Below are 19,847 nucleotides of genomic sequence, written 5' to 3'. Positions count from 1 at the left end.
ATTATTTTAAACAAAGTTAAGCTAATACTCCTTTTTATTCCAGAGCAAATCTTATGTTTGACTAGTTTTATAGTTAATGATGTTCATTTGCATTAGTCTAAGTATTGTTTTCCCATTTTAAAGACAAGCTTCTCTGATGTAAGCTTCAGGAGGGCAAAGATCTTGGATTTGTTCATTGTTATAGCCCAAGCTCATAGTGTCTGTCACACAGTAGGTGCCCCCCAAAATTTAAACTTTGCTGAACGTTGAGTGAATAAATAAAAGAAAGATTTAGTGACATGCCCAAGCTAATGTTATTTTGGCATTTCTCTCTTCCTCACCCTCCTATTCACCTCCTTTCTCTTCATCCCTATGTTGTTTTCTTAGTTCATAGTGTTGTCACTTCTCACTTTCAACAACCACCCTCACCTTTAGCCCTTCTTCTAATCTGTTCCCCACATTGTAGCTTTGTCTCCTTTCTAAAGTGGGAATCATATCATGTCCTTCCCCTACTCATTTTTAGGGACGACTTTAAAGGTAAAGCTCACCTGGGCTACATTCTGCATACTTCTTTTCAGCCTCAACTCACTCATTTTCCTCAAGCCTTGCCCTGCCATTCATGAGCTACTTGACTTTTCCTAATCTCAAATCTCCTTTCTGCTCTCCCTGCCCTTCCTTTCTACTCCCATTTTACCTGATTAATTCCATATCATTTCCCAAGACCTAATTAAAGCCTTTTATGATTCCCATTCATGCAGCCTGGGTTAGGTGTCCCTCTTGTGTGACTGATTTCTTAGTATCCTGTGTATACCTCTACTCTAGTACCTATTGCACTATTTTATAATTCTCCATTTTCTAGATTGTCTCATTGCAAGCTCCTTGAGGATGGAGAATCATGTCTGGTTTACCTTTGTGTCCACTGTGTGTCTCTCTGACACGGAAATTGACCTACAGCATCAGTGTCATTGTCATAACTGACTTTTATGGAAAGCTTGCTATGGGCAAGCACTGTTCTAAACACTTTGCAAGTAGTAACTCATCTTAATCCTCATGACAACCTTAGGAGGCAGGTTCTATTATTATCTCCACTTTACCAATGAGAAATGAAGAGCTTAAAAGAAGCCTACTCAAGGTCATCCAGCAAAGAGGGAATAGAGCCAGAATTTAAATTTAGCAGAGCCTGTGCTCTAAGTACTTCATAATAATGCTTGAACAGCATTTGCTTAATGGACGAATCCAAGACTTGAATTCGAGTCTCCTGGCCTCAAGTCCAGTAATGCCCTGCCATCTCACATACCTGACTCAGCTCCCTCTCTGCCTCAGTCTCTCCAGGCACACCTTCTTAGCTAGCTGGTAGAAACTGTTCATTGTATTTTCCCTTATTTCTTTTATTTGCCAGCTTCAAATATGGGATATTCATGTACATTTAGAATTAATGCTCATAGCTGGTCTGTTCTTATATATTATTTCAAGAAGTCCTACTCAGAAACACTTTTTGTAGAGTTGGGGCACCTACTGAACAAGAGGAAGAAAGTGAAAGTGAAGAAAGTGAAGACAGTGGTGAGGAGGAAGAAGATACAGAGGAGGAAGAGGAAGAGAAAGAGGAAAATGAATATCACAAACCATCAACCGGTGAAGAATACATCGCTGTTGGAGATTTCACTGCTCAGCAAGCTGGAGATCTTACATTTAAGGTAGGTAGAATAAGACTGAAACCTAACCTAAGGATCAATGTCCATACCGAACAGAATAAGAAAACTCTGCCTGTACACCTGTATTACAGATTCTTAAAGTGAAGTTTTTTAATGTTCTATTTAAATAAGTTATAATTATGATTTACAAGCAGTAGTAATATGAGATTGTGTTACTAAAGTTACCTCCTCTAAATAGGTTTTTGAAAATGGCTTTAATGTTGAGAATTCCTAACTTAGGCGTAAAATTTTATAATTTGTTGTTGAATGTCACATGTATAAATTCATTCAAGTGAGTTAGGCAATGTCCATAGGTGGAGGTAGAAGGGAGCACTTCCTGCCGTTTTGTAGCAGTCTTTCCTGTTAGCTTAGATGTGAGAGGGGCTTGCGTCCATACTTTCTTGGCCTGGGCATAAACAAGTGGCAGGTGGGACAGAACAATAAAGTTGTGATTTTTGAAGTTGTGATTTTGAGCCTGTGTTTTTTGCTAGAGAAATGAGTCAAAGAAATTTAAGTGAATATATGAATTTTGGTTCTTATATTAAACTTCAAAGTTTAGTAACTGATTAATAATAAAATACGTAAGAATATTATGCAAATAATTATATGGTTTAATTTATTGATTTTTTTTTCAAATTCTTCTGGAAAATGGCATCAATGTTAGACAATAATGTGTATTTTAAGAAAGTGTTTGCTTTTGTAGTGTCCTCAGGGGTGGAAATGCTTTTGTCTTCAAAGATACTTTATTTTTATAAATGAGCGAGTGTTATTCAAAACATATCTGGTGAATTAAGTGGGTAATTGCATTCAGTAAAGACTATCTTTGCTCAAGTATAGGGTTTAACTTTAATGGAATTGAGTTTCTTTGGGAATGTATGTGCTGCTTCTGAAAGACACTTTTCCAGAGATATTACAACATTAAAACATATTTTACACAGTAATTGAACTTTTGGAGTAAGTTTGGGACCTTAAAAATGATTGTGAAAAATGGTTCCCATTTGCATAAATGGTTCAAGTGTATGATAGGTAACCAAAAGGAATGATCCATTAAATGATGTCACATTTATGGTTTTAGGTGAGTTAGGCAGAATACATAGGGGTTGGGTGATAGGGAAGCTTTTGATAAATATTGGATTAAAAAAAGTTGCCTTTTTTCAGCACTTATTTTGAATCATTGGTAATGATATAGACTCATGATTATTGAATTTTATTTAAAATGTTTTGTTTTGCTTTAAGAAAGGGGAAATTCTCCTTGTAATTGAAAAAAAACCTGATGGTTGGTGGATAGCTAAGGATGCCAAAGGAAATGAAGGTCTCGTTCCCAGAACCTACCTAGAGGTTAGTCTTGGTTTATGCTTTCCTTTTCTAAGACTTTTTTTTTTCACTTTTAATAAAACATTTAGCTGTGTTCTTTTGTCAGTTGACTAGTGAATGACTTGAGATATAGAATTTGCTTTAATTTTGGAGGGACAGGACCTGGGGAAAACATCGTGTGTTAATGGTCCTGGGGACCTGTGAAGTGCTCTTAGGCATTTGAGCCCTGGAGCGTGATCTCACAGTGAGGGGATGCTTTGTGGATTAATGCTGATCATAACAAATACTAGGTCTCTATTGTTTATTGTGAAACATAACCACAGTTAACTTTGTGTTAACTTCCACAAATACATGATCCCCTTACTAAAATGTGAACATACTATACATGTGTGTTCCTAGCTTATATTTTCTTGTTTCATAAAATAACATGGTCATTTTCTGTGCCAAGATATGTAGATTTCTGTCTGGATCAGCACCGTCCAATAAACCTATGATGCAAACCACACATGTAATTTAAATTTTTCAGTAGCCATATTGAGATATCTTTTTGCTGACACCACTTCTTAAACCAAGTATGTGGTTTTTCTCTGACACCATATGTGTTACTACATCAGTTCTTCTACACCAACCAGTGTCAGCAATTCAATTCCATTCTGATGCTAATGCCTGGAGCTAGCACAGACCCCCACAGGTTAAAGGCTCAGTCTCACAAGACTGCTGCCCACTTCCGTTGCCAGTCACAAGTCCCAGGAACCACCCATAGTTCTGACTGACTGGCTATACATTCACCAGTTCCAACACCCTCACCTGAGGGGTTCAGTAATTTACTAGAATAATTCACAGAACTCAGGAAAACGCTTTCCTTGCATTTACCAGTTTATTATAAAAGGATACAACTCAGGAACAGCCATAGAGTGAGGTATTGGTGGGGGGTGGCCGGCATGCCCTCTCTGGGCCTTCCACCTTCCCAGCACCTTGCTGTGTTCACCATCCTGGAAGCTCCTGGAACCCCATCATTTAGGGGTTTTTCTGGAGGTTTCATTAGTCGTATTAGCTAAATAATTAGCAATTGGTGATTAACTCAGTCTCCAGCTCCTCTCCCCTCTTCGAAGGTTGGAGGGTGGGGCTGAAAGTTCTAACCTTTAATACCTGGGTTGGTTTTACTGGTAACCTGTCCCCTTCCTGAAGCTGTTTAGGTGCCCACCTAGAGTTAACCTCATTAGCATAAACTCAGGAGTGACTGAAAGGGACTCCTGATGAATAAGAAAACATACTTCTATCATTCAGGAAATTCCAAAGATTTTGGGAGCTCTGTGCTGGGAACCAGTGACAAAGAACAAACATATATTTTTCATTACACACATTTTTAAAAAGTAAAAAGAAACAGGTAGAATTATTTTTAATAATATATTTTATATTATCCAGTATATCAAAAATACTATTTTGACATATAATCAATATTTTAAAATATGGAGTCATTTTGTTCTTTCAACATTAAGTTCAAAATCCAGTGTGTGTTTTACATTTACAGCACTTCTCAGTTTGGACTAATTTCAAGAGCTCACTAGCTACACGTGGCCAAAGGGCTATTGTATTACATAGGGCAGGTCTAGATCATCTTTTTCAACGGCAGCAAGTCTTCTAATCTCATTTAGATGGTCATTTAAGTTGTTTCCAACTTATAATCACTATCGATTACGTTGCAAAGAACATGGGATTAGCATCCGCTGCCAGTTACAGAAAGATCCCCCAAAAAAGTAGCTTAAATAAGGTAGAAGTGTATTTTTCTCAAGCGTAAAAGTGTGGAGAAAGGCAATCAAGAATTGGTTAAGATCCTATCCAGTATTTTATCCTGTTTCTGATGTGAGGCTGCTTTTCCTAGAGTTATCTCTTTAGTTTTAAGTCAGCTGCTGGATCTTTTAAGGATTCCAAGGAGCAAAAGAGGAAATAAGTCAAAAGACATAAGCTGCTGCCTTTTTAAAAAGGTTTCTTGGAAGTTACACAGAAAACTTTCAATTGTTGCTCATTGTCCAGCATTTAGTTCTCTGGCAATACTTAGCTGCAAGGAAGTCTTGGAAAATGTAGTCTTTTAACTGGATCATTGTTAAATCAGGGATTTTGTTTGAAAGAGGAGGTGGGGAATAGGTGGTAGCCAACCGGCAACTTGTGTTGTCATCAAGTCTGCGTGCATCTTTGCACACTTGCCCGATTATCCCACCTCTAACAATCAGAGAGTGCTGTTTCCTCACACATTTGCCAGTGATGGCTGTTATCAGTCTTTAAAATTTTTGCCAATATGACCAACAAAAAAAGTGTCATTAGTGGTTTTATGTGCATTTACTGTACTCCTAATGAGGTTAAGCATCATCTCATATGCTTTATGACCATTTGTATATCTTCTTTGCGAATGGCCCTTTCGGTTTTCTTTATTGATGCATAGTATTTTTGTATTTGTGTGAGTACTTTTTACTTCTATGGACTGGGTAATGATCAAGTCAGGGTATTTGAGATTTCCATCAACTTGAGTGCTTATCATTTTTATGTGTTGGTACCTTTTCAGTTCTTTTGGATATTTTTTTCTAAGGGATTTAAAAAACTCTTTCATTGATTTCTAAGAGCTTTTATAATATTTTAATAATAAGGATATTAATCCTTAGATATTTGTGTGAGCTATTTTCTTTTTTTCCCCTCAGGATATGCTTAAGTTATGTGTTACATATTTTCTTTGTTGACTTTAGCTCATGTTTATTTCTTACATAGCTAAATCTGTCAGTGTTTCCACTTACGATTCTTGATTTTGGTATCACTATTGGAAAGGGCTTCCCCATCTCTAGATTGTTTTCTTCTAATGCTTTTATATTTCTTTTATTTTTATCTTTACTTCTTTTATTTTTTATTTGAGTAAATTCCATCTGGAATTTATTTTGATTAAACTCGCTGTCTATCTCAGCTGTTATTTTTTGAAATAGCGAAGTTATTAACCGTGTGTTGAAAATTTATTTCCCACTGAGTTTTATCATATATACTAAATTCCCGTCTATGCTCGAGGTTTTCTAAAAGTACTAACGCTTTTGGTTTTTCTTTTTAAACAGAAAAGCTTGTTTTCGTTTTTACTGGAGGTTTAGGTGGCAGTACTGGTATTTTTATTGGTTGTTTTTTGCATTAGTTAAAAAGCACTTCACATTTCAATGTCTTTTTAGCCTTATAGTGAAGAAGAAGAAGAAGGCCAAGAATCAATTGAAGAGGGCAGTGAAGAAGATGTAGAGGTGGTGGATGAAACAGCAGATGGAGCAGAAGTTAAGCAAAGGTACAAAAGTGGGAAAGGATATCAAAGTAGGTTTAGGAAACATTTTATTTGTTAATTTTTACTGTTATAAATAATTCAATACTTTCTTGAAATGGAGACAACTTGTACCTGGAGAACTTTCCATACTATTGTCTGCTTAAAGATCATTACTATTTTAATTTTGTAATTATTTTTAATACATTTAGTTCTACCTTTTTTTCATCTGGAAACTGTTAGGTTTTCAAAACATACTGATGGTTATAAACTGTGATTAAAGAAGTTCCCCAATTGAGTGAATAGGCATAACCTGACCTGACTCACTTTGCTATTTTGTCTCCCCAGAACTGATTCCCACTGGAGTGCTGTTCAAAAAGCAATCTCAGAGGTGGGTATCTTCTGTCTTATTAATGATGTCTTGTTTTGTTACCTAATAGCTCTGATGCGAAACAGGATGGAGACTGTGGAAGATAGCAATGGATCTGAAACGGGGTTCAGGACATGGAATGTACAGAGCAGAGGATGTATATTTCTTTCTGGTTTCTAAGCTTGTGCTCCAAATAACATTTCTTATTAGATTTTTTTGTATAAAAAGAATAGATAATCTTACTCATAGTGTCACTTGAGGGCTTGGAAACATTCTCATTGGTCCTGCTTCCCTATCATTTGAGTGGAAACAGATGTTAAATTTTAATTACGATTTGAAAAATCCTGAAAGGCTTTAAGAAAAAGTAAGAAATTGGCCAGGCATGGTGACTCACACTGGTAATCCCAACATTTTGGGAAGCTGAAGCCGGAGGATCACTTGAGGCCAGGAATTCAAGACCAGCTTGAGCAACATAATGAGACCCTATCCTACAAAAAAATAAGAAAAATTAGCCGGGTGTGGTGGCTTGTGCCTGTAGTCTTAGCTACTCGGGAGGCTGAGGCGGGAGGATTGCATGAGCTTGGGAAGTCAAGGCTATAGTGAGCTGTGATTGTGCCACTGCACTCCAGAGCATGAGTGACAGAGCAAGACCCTGTCTAAAAAAAAAAAAAAGTAATTAATTAAATTTTTTTAAAGGAAGAAATGATCTATAATTCTGTCATTAAAAAAAAAATTACAGGCCGGGCACAGAGGCTCATGCCTGTAATCCCAGCACTTTGGGAGGCCAAGGCAGGTGGATCACCTGGGGTCAAGAGTTCAATACCAACCTGGTCAACATGGGAAACCTTGCCTCGACTAAAAATACAAAAATTAGCTGGGCGTGGTAGCGCATGCCTGTAGTCCCAGCTCCTGGAGAGGCTGAGGCAGAATTGCTTGAACCTGGGAGACAGAGGTTGCAGTGAGCCGAGAATACGCCACTATACTCCAGCCTGGGCAACAGAGTGAGACTCCATCTCAAAAAAAAAAAAAAAAAAAAATTATATAGCCAAATGAAAATTCTCCTCCTCAAACTCATAAGTAGTCACCATTAACAATTTAGTAAGTATCCTTCCTGACCTTTTTCTTTACTTGTTACGTATAAGTACATGCTTGTATGTGTGAGGGTGTGTGTCTATGAGTTGTGTGTTTTGTATATATGAAAAGAATCCATTAATTCTTCAGCTCGTATGATTTGCCAATAGACATTAACTTACCTGTGAAATGGAAGCGCAGGGTGGAGCAGGACAGGAGCAGGGACGTTTTGATAAGGGTGTACTTGAAGCAGCCGCTCCGGAACACAGAGCTCTGCATGCTGGGCACCGTATGGGGCTTAGGTCCTTAGGAGAGGCCAGGGTGCTGTGATGGCATCCTCTCAGGAATTTGGAGCCAAGTTGTATTATTCTTCCACTAAAGTCCGTATGTTTATATTTTTCTTTTTTGGGTTATAGTTACTCTAGTGATAAAGAGAAAGTATTATAGAGATGCGGAAACATGACTGAAAACAAATCCATTTTGATGTTACTATCTTCAGCAGATAAACACTGTTGATGTGTTAACCACGATGGGAGCTATTCCTGCAGGGTTCAGGCCTTCCACACTCTCGCAGCTTCTGGAGGAAGGTAACGCGTGCCTATCAGCCACTGCACTCTTTCAGCAATGCAGTCAAGATCCACGTCTAATTTTTCTATCACAGGCAAAACACATTGTTGAAGAAGATGTTGAGTCTCACAGCTCTTTGATGCTCATCTTTTCCTCATCCTTCCCATGACAGTGAGGAAAGATCCCTGATCCTATCAGAGGCCAGCGTGTTTACCAGTGCTCTGGGTTCCAGCTGCTTTCTTTTTTTTAAAAAATGTGACTCCTTTAATTTTCAGTCCTTTCCTTTGTCTTTAGCTGACCCACCTTCCCCTCACTGGTTCATTCCCTTATCTGTGATATCAGCACACCTAATTCCTCCCACCTTTAAGGATCAGCCCCTTGAATCCTATCGAATTCTAGCCAAAACCTCCTTTTCTCTGATCTTCCAAGCAAGACTTTTCCAAAGAATTATCTCCATTTGGAATTTTCATTTTGCTTACTCATTCTTGGCTTTCCCTGTACTTGGCAACTTCTGTCTATAAGCTCATTTTAAAGAGGAATCATGCTGGGGGACAAGGAGTGTCCTGTATACCCTGTGTTGTTGAGCTGTCATGGAAGGGCTGCTTTGAAGTTGCGTCTGCTGGGAAGATTCTTCGCAGCACTCCCTAAATTCCCATCTTCTCATCCTTCAGGTCTCAGGGTAAATTCTGCCTTCCCAGAGATGCCTTCCTTGAGTAATGTGGGTTTCCCCTACTCCCATTCATGTGAACACCTTTATAGCTCTAAGTCCTCTAATAATTATTTTATTTATTTGCCTGTCTACTTATTTTCTAAAAAAAAAATGTTCTCCCATTCAACTGTAAACTATGGAGGGCAGGGGACATATCTCTGGTTTATCTTTGTATATCTAGAACCTGGTGTAGTATCTGGCAAGAGTAGAAACTCAAAAATTATTTCTTGAATGGATAAATGATGTTATTATAAGTATTATTCATGACTAAAGCATGGAAGAAGAGCATAAAATGCTTTTGTGTTAAGAAGTAAAACTAATGACTATGTATTTTTTCTAAAGTCTCCAAAAAGTGCTTATAGATTTCTGCATTTTACAGAAATATTTGAATAAATCATTGTCATCATGGGGCATATTATTGGCCTAAAAGTCTTTCTTAAAGGTACTTTTAAATGATCTTTTATGTGTTTGTATCTGTAAGTTTCATGCTGTTGTTTTTATGCATAAGTCTATATTGGTGCTCCTATTTTGGAAAGCAAGTTCTTAGTAAGCAGAGTGGCATTTTGGAAGTGCCTGTACTCTAGTTCATAGCATAACATTATGGATTTTTGATTTTGAGTTTTTCTTTGTAAGAAAATTAAGAAAAAATGATTTTTTCAGGGAATCAATTTCGAGCAAGTTACTTCCTACAACCAGAGCTCATGCCTTCACAACTGGCCTTCAGAGATCTGATGTGGGATGCTACAGAAGGCACTGTAAGTATAGTTACTATCAGTAAACTGTAACTCTTCCAGATTTTGTCATAGTTGCAAGTAGACAACATGTTAATTGACTAATGCATTATGAAAAACAAAAAAAAAATTGATTCTCTGATAATTTTGAAATAGTGATATTTTTATAACTAAGGCAGAATTTGGACTTGCTACCTTGACTTTATCTTGTTTCTCTTCTCCATTGCATTCTTCTCTCATTGTTAGAAAGGAAATAATACTAGATTTCTATCTTAATCACTCTTTGCCTCAATTTCTTCATCTGTAAAAATGGAGTAATAGTAATGCTTCCAACATAGAGTTATTTTGAAAATTATGTGTGTGAAGGGTTTTGAATAATGCCTGGCATATGAAAAGAACTCAGTAGATGTTAGCCAGTATTATCATTTATAGTAGTAGCAGTAGTAGTAGTATTTTTGAGACCGGTCTCCCTCTGTCACCCAGGCTGGAGTGCAGTGGTGTGATCATGGCTCACTGTAACCTCAAACTCCTGGGCTCAAGCGACCCTCCCACTTCAGCCTCCTGAGTAGCTGGGGCCACCAGCCTACACACCATGCCCAGGTAATTTTTGTATTTTTGGTAAAGATGGGTTTTGCCTCGTTGCCAGGCTGGTCTCAAACTCCTGAGCTCAAGCAATCTGCCCTCTTCTCCCTCCCAAAGTGCTAGGATTACAGGTGTGAGCCACTAGTCCCAATCTAAGTTATGTAAATGAAAAGGCTTATGACTATAAAGCAGAATGTAAAGTTTAATTGAAGCTGTTCTTAAAAAATAAAAAATCAGAATACCAATTTATTTACTCATAATCTGAATTATACCTATGAAGTAGATCTGAATAAATATATCAAATAGTGCATTCTCTCTGTTAAAACACCTATTAAGAAACTAAGGAACAATGTAGATAATTGCTTGGAATAAAAAATAGTGGGATAATCTTAATACCAGGTGGCATTGGTTTTATGCTGTGTTAGCCTTCTGCACTTACCCACATTCTGTGGGAGTGAACCTGGGGACTGGAATACAGTGATTCTATAGTCAGATCATATACATTTTACCTGCTAATATTTATTGTTCCTTTCATCACAGTTTTTAAGTATTTAAGAAAAATGCAAATATTTCAAATGTAACTCTATGAAAAATTTACCTAAAATGACTGATTTTAGTTTTCAATGAACTTTTATTTAATTTTATTGAAACTTTTATTGTATATGTGTAAATTTTTTTCTTTTTTAAAAATTCTGTATACATTTTCGTAAGCTGAATTTACAAAAGACAGATTTGTGTTAGAAATCATAAAAATAAACTCTTTTATAACTAATTTTTCTTTTAGATTAGGTCAAGACCAAGTCGTATTTCATTGATTCTGACATTATGGAGCTGTAAAATGATTCCTCTTCCAGGAATGAGCATACAGGTTCTCAGCAGACATGTACGCCTCTGTCTATTTGATGGTAATAAGGTAAGCTTACTGAGAAGTAAATCAATTCATACTAGGATTATGGAGAAACATTTCCTTAGATTCTTTTCCATTCAACTCCTCCCCAGTTCCTAAGAGAGTATTTTTTACCTAGTACCAAAGAAAAGTTTGAATGACTCTTTAAAAAATTCATTTTTTAAATGAGATACAGGTTAAACAGTACTTAGATGGAAATTTATAGTTTTAATTGCATATATTAGAAAAAAAGATAAAAGATTTAAAGTCAGTGATCTAAACTAGCAAATCAAGAGGCTAGAAAAAGAAGAGTGAGTTAAACCTGAAGAAAGTAGAAAGTAGGAAGTAATACAGATGAGAGTAGAAATTAATGAAATAGAAAACAGATGAACCAAAGAGAAAATTTAAAAAAAGACAAAAGTTGATTCTTTGAAAACATTAATAAAACTGAAAGCTGCATAGTGAGACTATCAAGACATTTTTTAAAAAGTAAAAGAAAACAAACTATTAACATCTGATACGGAAATAGAGACATTATCACAGATCCTTCAGACGTTAAGAGGCCAGTAAGGAGATACTATAAACAGCTTTATACCAGTAAATTTGATAACATTGATGAAATAAATCAATTCCTGGAGAACCATAATTTACTGAAACTGGCATAAGAAGAAATAGAAAATGTGAAGAACCTCAGTTAAAGAAATTAAACCTATAATTTAAAAAAAATCTTCCCACAAAGAAAACTTCAGGCCTAGGTGGCTTCACTTGTGAATCTCTTCAAACATTTAAAGGAGAAATAATACCAATCTGATACAAATTCTTCCAAGGAACAGATGAAGGAGAAATGCTTCCCAACTTATTTCATAAGGCCAGAAAAAACATGACCCCAAAATATGACAAGACATTACAAGAAAGGAAAATTACCAGATAGTATCCTTCATAAATATAGAAAGTAAAATTCTAAACAAAATATTATTAAATTGAGTCTAGCAATATATAAAAAGAACATTATATCATGACCAATTGGGGTTTATTTCAGAAATTCAAATGTACTTGCCTGAGTAGTCACATTTAACATTTGAAAATCAATCATTATAATTTGCCATAAGAAAAATCATATGATCATCTTAAGAGATAAGGAAAAAGCATTTGACACATTTCAACACCCATTTATGATTTTTGAAAAATTTTCTACAAACTAGGAATAGAAGGGAGATTTCTCAAATTGATAAAATGCAACAAGAAAAAACCTAAAACTAGCATTATCATACTTAACAGTGAAATACTGAACACTTGTTTCCTAAGACCAGAAACAAGTCAAAGATATCCAAAAAATAAAAAGATAACTCAGTTTTCTAAAGGGACAAAAGACTTGAATAGCCTCTTCAAAAAAGAAGTCTCAAAAACCACTAGAAGTAAAAAAAGATACTCAACATGTAAGAAGCCATCAGGGCAATGCAAATGAAAACCACAGTGAGAGAGACTGACCTATATGTTACATATAAGAAGCCCACCTTAAATATTATGCTATAGGTGGCTTAAAAGAAAAGGATGGGAAAAGATATACCATTCAAAAGATATTAATATCAGACAAAGTAGACTCCAGGCACTACATGGCGATAAAAGAGATGGTTCACCAAGAAGACATAGTAATCCTAAGTTGGTACATACCTAACATCCGTCATTTAACGTACATGAAATAAAAATGGTTAGAACTGAAAAGAGAAATCGGCAAAGTCACAATTATAGTTGGGGCCTCCATTATAGTTGGAGAATTTAACACTTCTCTCTCGGTAATATAGGACAAGCAGACAGAAAATTAGTAAGGATGTAAGAGAACTGTATAACATATCAACAAACTGGATTAGATTGATATTCACATGACACTTTACCTCAAAATAGTAAAATACACATTATCTTAAGTACATATGGAATAATCACCAAGATAGACAGTCCTGGGTCAGAAAACAAACCTAGACAAATTTAAAATAATTAGAATCATATAATATACGGTCCTTGATCACATGGAATTAAATTTGAAATCAGTAACAGAAAAATAAATGGGAAAATACTTAAATACTTGGAAATTTAAATTCTTCTAAATAATCAAAGGGTTAAAAGCAAATTTCATGGGAAATTAGAAAACATTTTGAAATGAACAAAAAATGAAGATGCAACATATCATAATTTGTGGGATGTTAGCTAAAGCATTGCTTGGAGGGACATTTATAGCACTAGATGCTTACATTAGAAAAGAATTCTCAAATCTACAGTCAAAGCGCCTTCCTGAGAAGACAGTGCTGCTTGAGCTGATAACGGTCAATGTGAGATTGAATGAGTTAATGTAAGGGAAGTTATCAGAATGATGTAATACATAGAAAGAACATAGTAGGTGCTTTCAAAGAGTGTCTGGATAAGAGGTGGTGATGTTAACTTAGAGAGGTAGAGGTGGAGATGAGAGATGTGGATAAAGATATTTGGGTGTAAAAATCAACAAAACTTGGTGATGGATTGGATATGCAGGAAAGAGGGGGAATGAGATACAGGCATGATACCTAGTCTCTGACTTCCACATCTGGATGGGTGGTGGCAACATTCAATGAGATGGGGAACACTGGAAGAGGACCAGGTTTGGAGGAGTTGACATGAGCTTGGTTTTGCTCAGGCTGAGTATACTGCAAACCCCCAGCATGAAGAAAGTGCCTTTATTTCATCTGAACTTGGGGTAAATAAATGAACTTCTATTATGATGGTGATCTTCCCTCACTTCTATAATACTTTCTGCACAAAATCACTGCCACAAAGGAGCCAGTAGGTGTCCTCAGTGACCAAGAGCTGAAATGCTTTCTGTTTCATACATCTGGTTTGATACTTTTTCCTGTACCTCTCCATGTTCTCTTATATAAGAACATAAAAAGGAATGGAATTTTATTTTGAATAATATATCAAAATAATGAAATTTACTTCATGAAAGAAATTTATGTGAGATTTCCAAATCGAGAGTTATGGAACATATTTAATAGCTGCACAGATACTCATGCTGCTTATGTAGGAGTGCTTCTAAATCTAAACCTAGTTATAAATGAAAAGCATTGGGCTGGGCGTGGTGGCTCACGCCTATAATCCCAGCACTTTGGGAGGCTGAGGCGGGTGGAGCACAAGGTCAAGAGATTGAGACCATCCTGGCCAACATTATGGAACCCCGTCGCTACTGAAAATACAAAAATTAGCTGGACGTGGTGGTGTGTACCTGTAGTCCCGGCTACTTGGGAGGCTGAGGCAGGAGAATCACTTGCACCCAGGAGGCAGAGGTTACAGTGAGCCAAGATTGCACCACTGCACTCCAGCCTGGCGACAGTGAGACTCTGTGTCAAAAAAAAAAAAACCCAAAAACCAAAACATGCACACACACACACACACACACACACGCACACAACCAAAGGCATTATTGCTAAAACTAACTAATGAGACACAACTTCCAGTAATGTTTGAGTCAGCTTCTCTTGGACCACCCCACCCAGAGATAGCAACTGTAAACTCTGGGCAAAATAAAAAGCAACTACCTGAAGGCACTGCAGAGCATTCAGAAGCAGGCAGACACTGGAGAGGAGCCTCAAGCCTTTAGTCTACTGATTTATTTTTTTCTCTTTGTTTTCTGTCTTTTTTGTTTGTCTCTTTTCTTTTTCCTATCTTTCTGTATTAGTTTGTTCTCACACTGCTGATAAAGACGTACCCAAGACAGGGCAATTTACAAAAGAAAGGTTTATTGGACTTACAGTTCCACATGGCTGAGGAGGTCTCACAATCATGGCAGAAGGTGAAAGGCACATCTCACATGGCGGCAGACAAGAGAAGAGAGCTTGTGCAGGGAAAGCTCCCATTTTTAAAACCATCAGATCTCATGAGAGTCATTCATCATCATGAGAACAGTGCAAGAAAGACCTGCCCCCATGGTGGCATGTGCCTATAATCCCAGCTACTCAGGAGGCTGAGGCAGGAGAATTGCTTGAACTGGGACCCAGGAGGTGGAGGTTGCAGTGAGCCAAGATCACGTCACTACACTCCAGCCTGGACTACAGGGCTACAGACCAAGACTCTGTCTAAAAAAAAAAAAAAAAAAAAAAAAAGAAAAGAAAGAAAGACCTGCCCCCATAATTCAGTCACCTCCTACTGATTTCCTCCCATGACATGTGAGAATTGAGGGAGTTACAAGTCAAGATGAGATTTGAGTGGGGACACAGCCAAAGCATATCATTGCTCCCCTGGTCCCTCCCAAATCTCATGTCCTCACATTTCAAAACCTATCATGCCTTCTCAACAGTCCCCCAAAGTCTTAACTCATTTCAGTATTAACTCAAAGTTCACAGTCCCAACATCTCATCCAAGACAAGGCAAGTCCGTTCTGCTTATGAGCCTGTAAAATCAAAAGCAAGCTAGTTACTTCCCAGATACAATGGAGGTACAGGCATTGGGTAAATGCAGCCATTCCAAATGGGATAAACTGGCCAAAACAAAGGGGCAGCAGGCCCCATGCAAGTCCGAAATCCAGCCAGTCAAATCTTAAAGCTCCAAAATGATCTCCTTTGACTCTATGTCTCACATCCAGGTCACACTCATGTAAGAGGTGGGTTCACATGGTCTTAGGCAGCTCAGCCCCTGTTGTTTTGCAGGGTATAGCCCCACTCCTGGCTGCTTTCATGGACTGGCGCTGAGTGTCTATGGCTTTTGTAGCAGCACGGTGCAAGCTGTCAGTGGCGCTACTGTTCTGGGGTCTGGAGGACAGTGGCCCTCTTCTCACAGCTCCACTAGGTGGTGCCCCAGTAGGGACTCTGTGTGAGGGGGCTCCAACACTACCTTTTCCTTTTTCACTGCCCTAGCAGAGGTTCTCCATGAGAGCCCCACCCCTGAAGCAAACTTATGCCTTGACATTCAGACATATCATATATCCTCTTGAAATCAAGGCAGAGGTTCCCAAACCTCAATTCTTAACTTCTGGGCACCTGAAGGCTCAACACCATGTGGAAGCTGCCAAGGGTTGGGGCTTGCACCCTCTGAAGCCACAGCCTGAGCTGTATCTTGGCTGCTTTTAGTCACAGCTGGAGTGGCTGGGACATAGGGCACCAAGTCCCTAGACTACACACAGCATGGGGACTCTGGGCCTGGCCCATGAAACCCTTTTTGCCTCCTAGGCCTCCTGACCTGTGATGGGAGGGGCTGCCGTGAAGACCTCTGACATCCTCTGGAGACATTATTCACATTGTGTTGGGGAGTAACATTTGGCTCCTCATTACCTATGCAAATTTCTGCCAGCCGGCTTGAATTTCTCCTCAGAAAATGTGATTTTCTTTTCTATCGCATTGTCAGGCTGCAAACTTTCCAAACCTTTGTACGCTCCACCTGCCTGGTGAAACTGAATGCCTTTAACAGCACCCAAGTCATCTCTTGAGTGCTTTGCTGCTTAGAAATTTCTTCCAACAGATACCCTAAATCATCTCTCTCAAGTTCGAAGTTCTACAGATCTCTAGGGCAGGGGCAAAATGCCACCGGTCTCTTCACTAAAACATAACAAGAGTCACCTTTTCTCCAGTGCTCAACAAGTTCCTCATCTCCGTTGGAGACTACCTCAGCCTGGACCTTATTGTTCATATCACTATTAGCATTTTTGTCAAAAAGCCATTCAACAAGTCTCTAGGAGATTCCAAACTTTCCCACATTTTCCTGTCTTCTTCTGAGCCCTCCAAACTGTTCTAGCCTCTGCCTGTTACCCAGTTCCAAAGTTGCTTCCACATTTTTGAATATCTTTTCATCAACACCCTACTCCTGGTACCAATTTACTGTATTAGTTCATTCTCATACTGCTGATAAAGACATACCTGAGACTGGGCAATTTACAAAAGAAAGAGGTTTATTGGACTTACAGTTCCACGTGTCTGAGGAGGCCTCACAATCATGGTGGAAGGTGAATGGCACATCTCATATGGTGGCAGACAAGAGAAGAGAGCTTGTGCAGGGAAAACTCCCAGTTTTAAAATCATCAGATCTCGTGAGAGTCATTCACTATCACAAGAACAGTGCAGGAAAGACCCATCCCCATAATTCAGTCACCCCCCACTGAGTTCTCCCATGACATGTGAAAATTGTGGGAGTTACAATTCAAGATGAGATTTGGGTGGGGATACAGCCAAACCTATCACTTGCTGAGTGTTACTTGAGCATTTTTTTTTTTTTTGAGACGGAGTTTTGCTTTTGTCACCCAGGCTGGAGTGCAATGGCGCAATCTCAGTTCACAGCAACCTCTGCCTCCTGGGTTTAAGCACTTCTCCTGCCTCACCCTCTCTAGTCATTGAGATTACAGGCACTTGCTACCATACGCAGCTAATTTTTTGTATTGTTAGTAGAGATGGGGTTTCACCGTGTTGGCCAGGCTAGTCTTGAACTACTGACGTAAGGTAATCCACCTGCCTCGGCCTCCCAAAGTGCTGAGATTACAATTGTGAGCCACCACACCTGCCCGACTTGAACATTTTTTCGAACTCCATTCTGAATTATCTGTAGTGTTGATGAGTGTATCTTTTTGGCTAGATTCCTTAGTGGTTGCTCTAGGTATTAGTTTTATACATGCGTAACTTACTGCAGTCTACTAGTGTTAACATTCCAGTTGGAGTGATGTATAAACCTTACCTTCCTTTAGTTCTTTATCTTCCCTAGCTTTTAATATAGTTGTCTTAAATATTTCCTCTACATACATTGAGAATCTTATCACATAACACCAAACATAATTTGGAAAACCTGAAAGAAGATCTATAATATTTACCTATATTTTTACTATTTCCATTGTTTATTCTTTCTTCCTGATGTTCTAAGAGTCTTCTTTTTATCATGTCCTATTTAGAGAATCTCTTTTAACCATTCTTTTAGGGTAGGTCTGCTGGTGACAGATTTTGACTTTATCTGAGGTTGTCCCTGTTTCCTCTTCATTCCAAAAGGATATTTTAATTAGATAGAGAATTCAGAGTTGACAGTTATTTTTGTTTGACACTTGAAAACTATTGTGTCATTTCTTTCTGTTCTCCATGGCTTCTAATGAGAAATTCATTATCATTCAAATTGTTTTTTTCCTGTTGGCTAACCTAAATGTTGTTTCTTACTGTTTTCAAGGTATTTTCATTATGTTCAGTTTTCAGAAGTTTATGGTGTATCTGGCGTGAATTTCTTTGGTTTACCCTGCTTGGGGTTTGCTCAGCTTCTTCATTCTATAGGTTTATGTCTTTTAACACATTTGGGGATTTTTTTTCAGCCATTATTTTCTCAAATACCTTTGCAACTCCAATTATTTCTTCCAGTACCTTTTCCCTCTATCTAGTAGTGTTGTGGTTTTTATTAACAGTACCTCACTCTCCTCTCCCAACCCCAGTTCAGAACCAGATCTTGAAGTAGAGTTTAGAGTTCTTAATCTAAGATGATGTCAGATATGTCACTGATCCATTAAAAGGCCCACTTGTTGACATGGTTCTGATCCTGGTGTCATGGCTATGTCTTTGTCCTCCTGCTTGCTTAGGCTCACTACTTTTTATGAGAAGGAGGGGCAACTTTTTTTTTTTTTTTAAACCCTACTGGCTTCCAGCAGCAGTAAAGCAGTATCTATTTCTCTATTATGGAGTGAGTACCTTCAGCCTATATAACATACAAATCCAGCCCCTTGCTACCACCTGCTTCTTCTGGACTCAGAGCCCAGGAAACCTCTGGTTTTAGTCTCACCTTACTCTTCTATCTTCTATTTGTGGTCCATTGACATATTCATCTTACTTTTGAGTATTACTCTGTCTTTTTAACTATCACTGCTTCATTGCTTCATATATGGAGCAGAATGGCTATGTTGAAGCATAAACTGGTTGAGAAATTCTTGTACCTTCTTTAAAAAAAAAAATAGAGACAAGATTTCACTATGCTGGCCAAGCTGGTCCCAAACTCCTGAGCTCAAGCAATCTCCCTGCCGTAGCCTCCCAAGTAGTTAGACTACAGGCACGAGCCACTGCACCTAGCCCCTCTTGTGTTTTTAATGCAGTTTCCTGAACAAAATATCTCTAAATTATTTTGACTCTTCGTTTCTTCATTATTTGGGTCTGGTTTTGTACAGAAAGCAGTGTGATTCTAAGCCAGTCATTCACCCTCTGTGGCTGCAGTTTTCTGAAATGCATAATGAGATGGTTGGACTAAGTCCTTTTTAGTTCTTAGAGTCAATATGTCAAGAAAGATATAAAATTATCAAACAGAAGAAGTTACTTTTGATTCTGAACTTCAAAATTAGGATTCTCCCAACTGAGAAGATAAAAGCAGAGATAGTATAGGATTTCAATTTTGATTATAGCAAAGGACTTCTTGGCCATTAGAAGTAGAAAACATTTCTTGAAAAACAAAGAAGAACCTTAGAATAAATAATATTCTGTCTTACAGTAATCACAAGGTAGTAATTACAAGGAGTTTGTATTCCAAGAGTCTGGGTGGTAAATATACATAATTTCAGGAAAAGTTTAAACAAATATATATTAGTAATTGAAGGAAGTGGGATTTTATTAATGTGGAAGACAATCCAGCTACCCATAAAATACTCCCATATTCCTACTACTGGGGATGTGGAATACAGTGAGTTGAATTTGACCTAATTTA

General features: G+C 37.8%; 1 protein-coding gene across 6 annotated transcripts in view; it reads left to right on the top strand.

Moving 5' to 3' along the window:
• The window catches only part of NPHP1 (nephrocystin 1), a 67,755-nt gene that overhangs the window by 23,787 nt on the left and 24,121 nt on the right, over positions 1–19,847 (top strand). For 3 of the 6 annotated variants that reach the window (XM_077958991.1, XM_077958989.1, XM_015113117.3), the window contains 7 exons: positions 1,481–1,673; positions 2,907–3,008; positions 6,185–6,291; positions 6,613–6,655; positions 8,208–8,292; positions 9,642–9,736; positions 11,079–11,207. In XM_077958991.1, coding sequence (XP_077815117.1) covers positions 1,481–1,673; positions 2,907–3,008; positions 6,185–6,291; positions 6,613–6,655; positions 8,208–8,292; positions 9,642–9,736; positions 11,079–11,207 — 754 coding nt within the window. Of the gene's footprint in view, positions 1–1,480; positions 1,674–2,906; positions 3,009–6,184; positions 6,292–6,612; positions 6,656–8,204; positions 8,293–9,641; positions 9,737–11,078; positions 11,208–19,847 lie in introns of all 6 variants that reach the window. The other 3 variants (XM_077958990.1, XM_015113118.2, XM_002799380.3) reach the window with 1 other exon arrangement.

The sequence above is a fragment of the Macaca mulatta genome, chromosome 13 (genome assembly GCF_049350105.2).
Source record: "Macaca mulatta isolate MMU2019108-1 chromosome 13, T2T-MMU8v2.0, whole genome shotgun sequence".
NCBI classification, from domain to species: domain Eukaryota; kingdom Metazoa; phylum Chordata; class Mammalia; order Primates; family Cercopithecidae; genus Macaca; species Macaca mulatta.
This window is presented reverse-complemented; position numbering and strand designations above follow the sequence as displayed.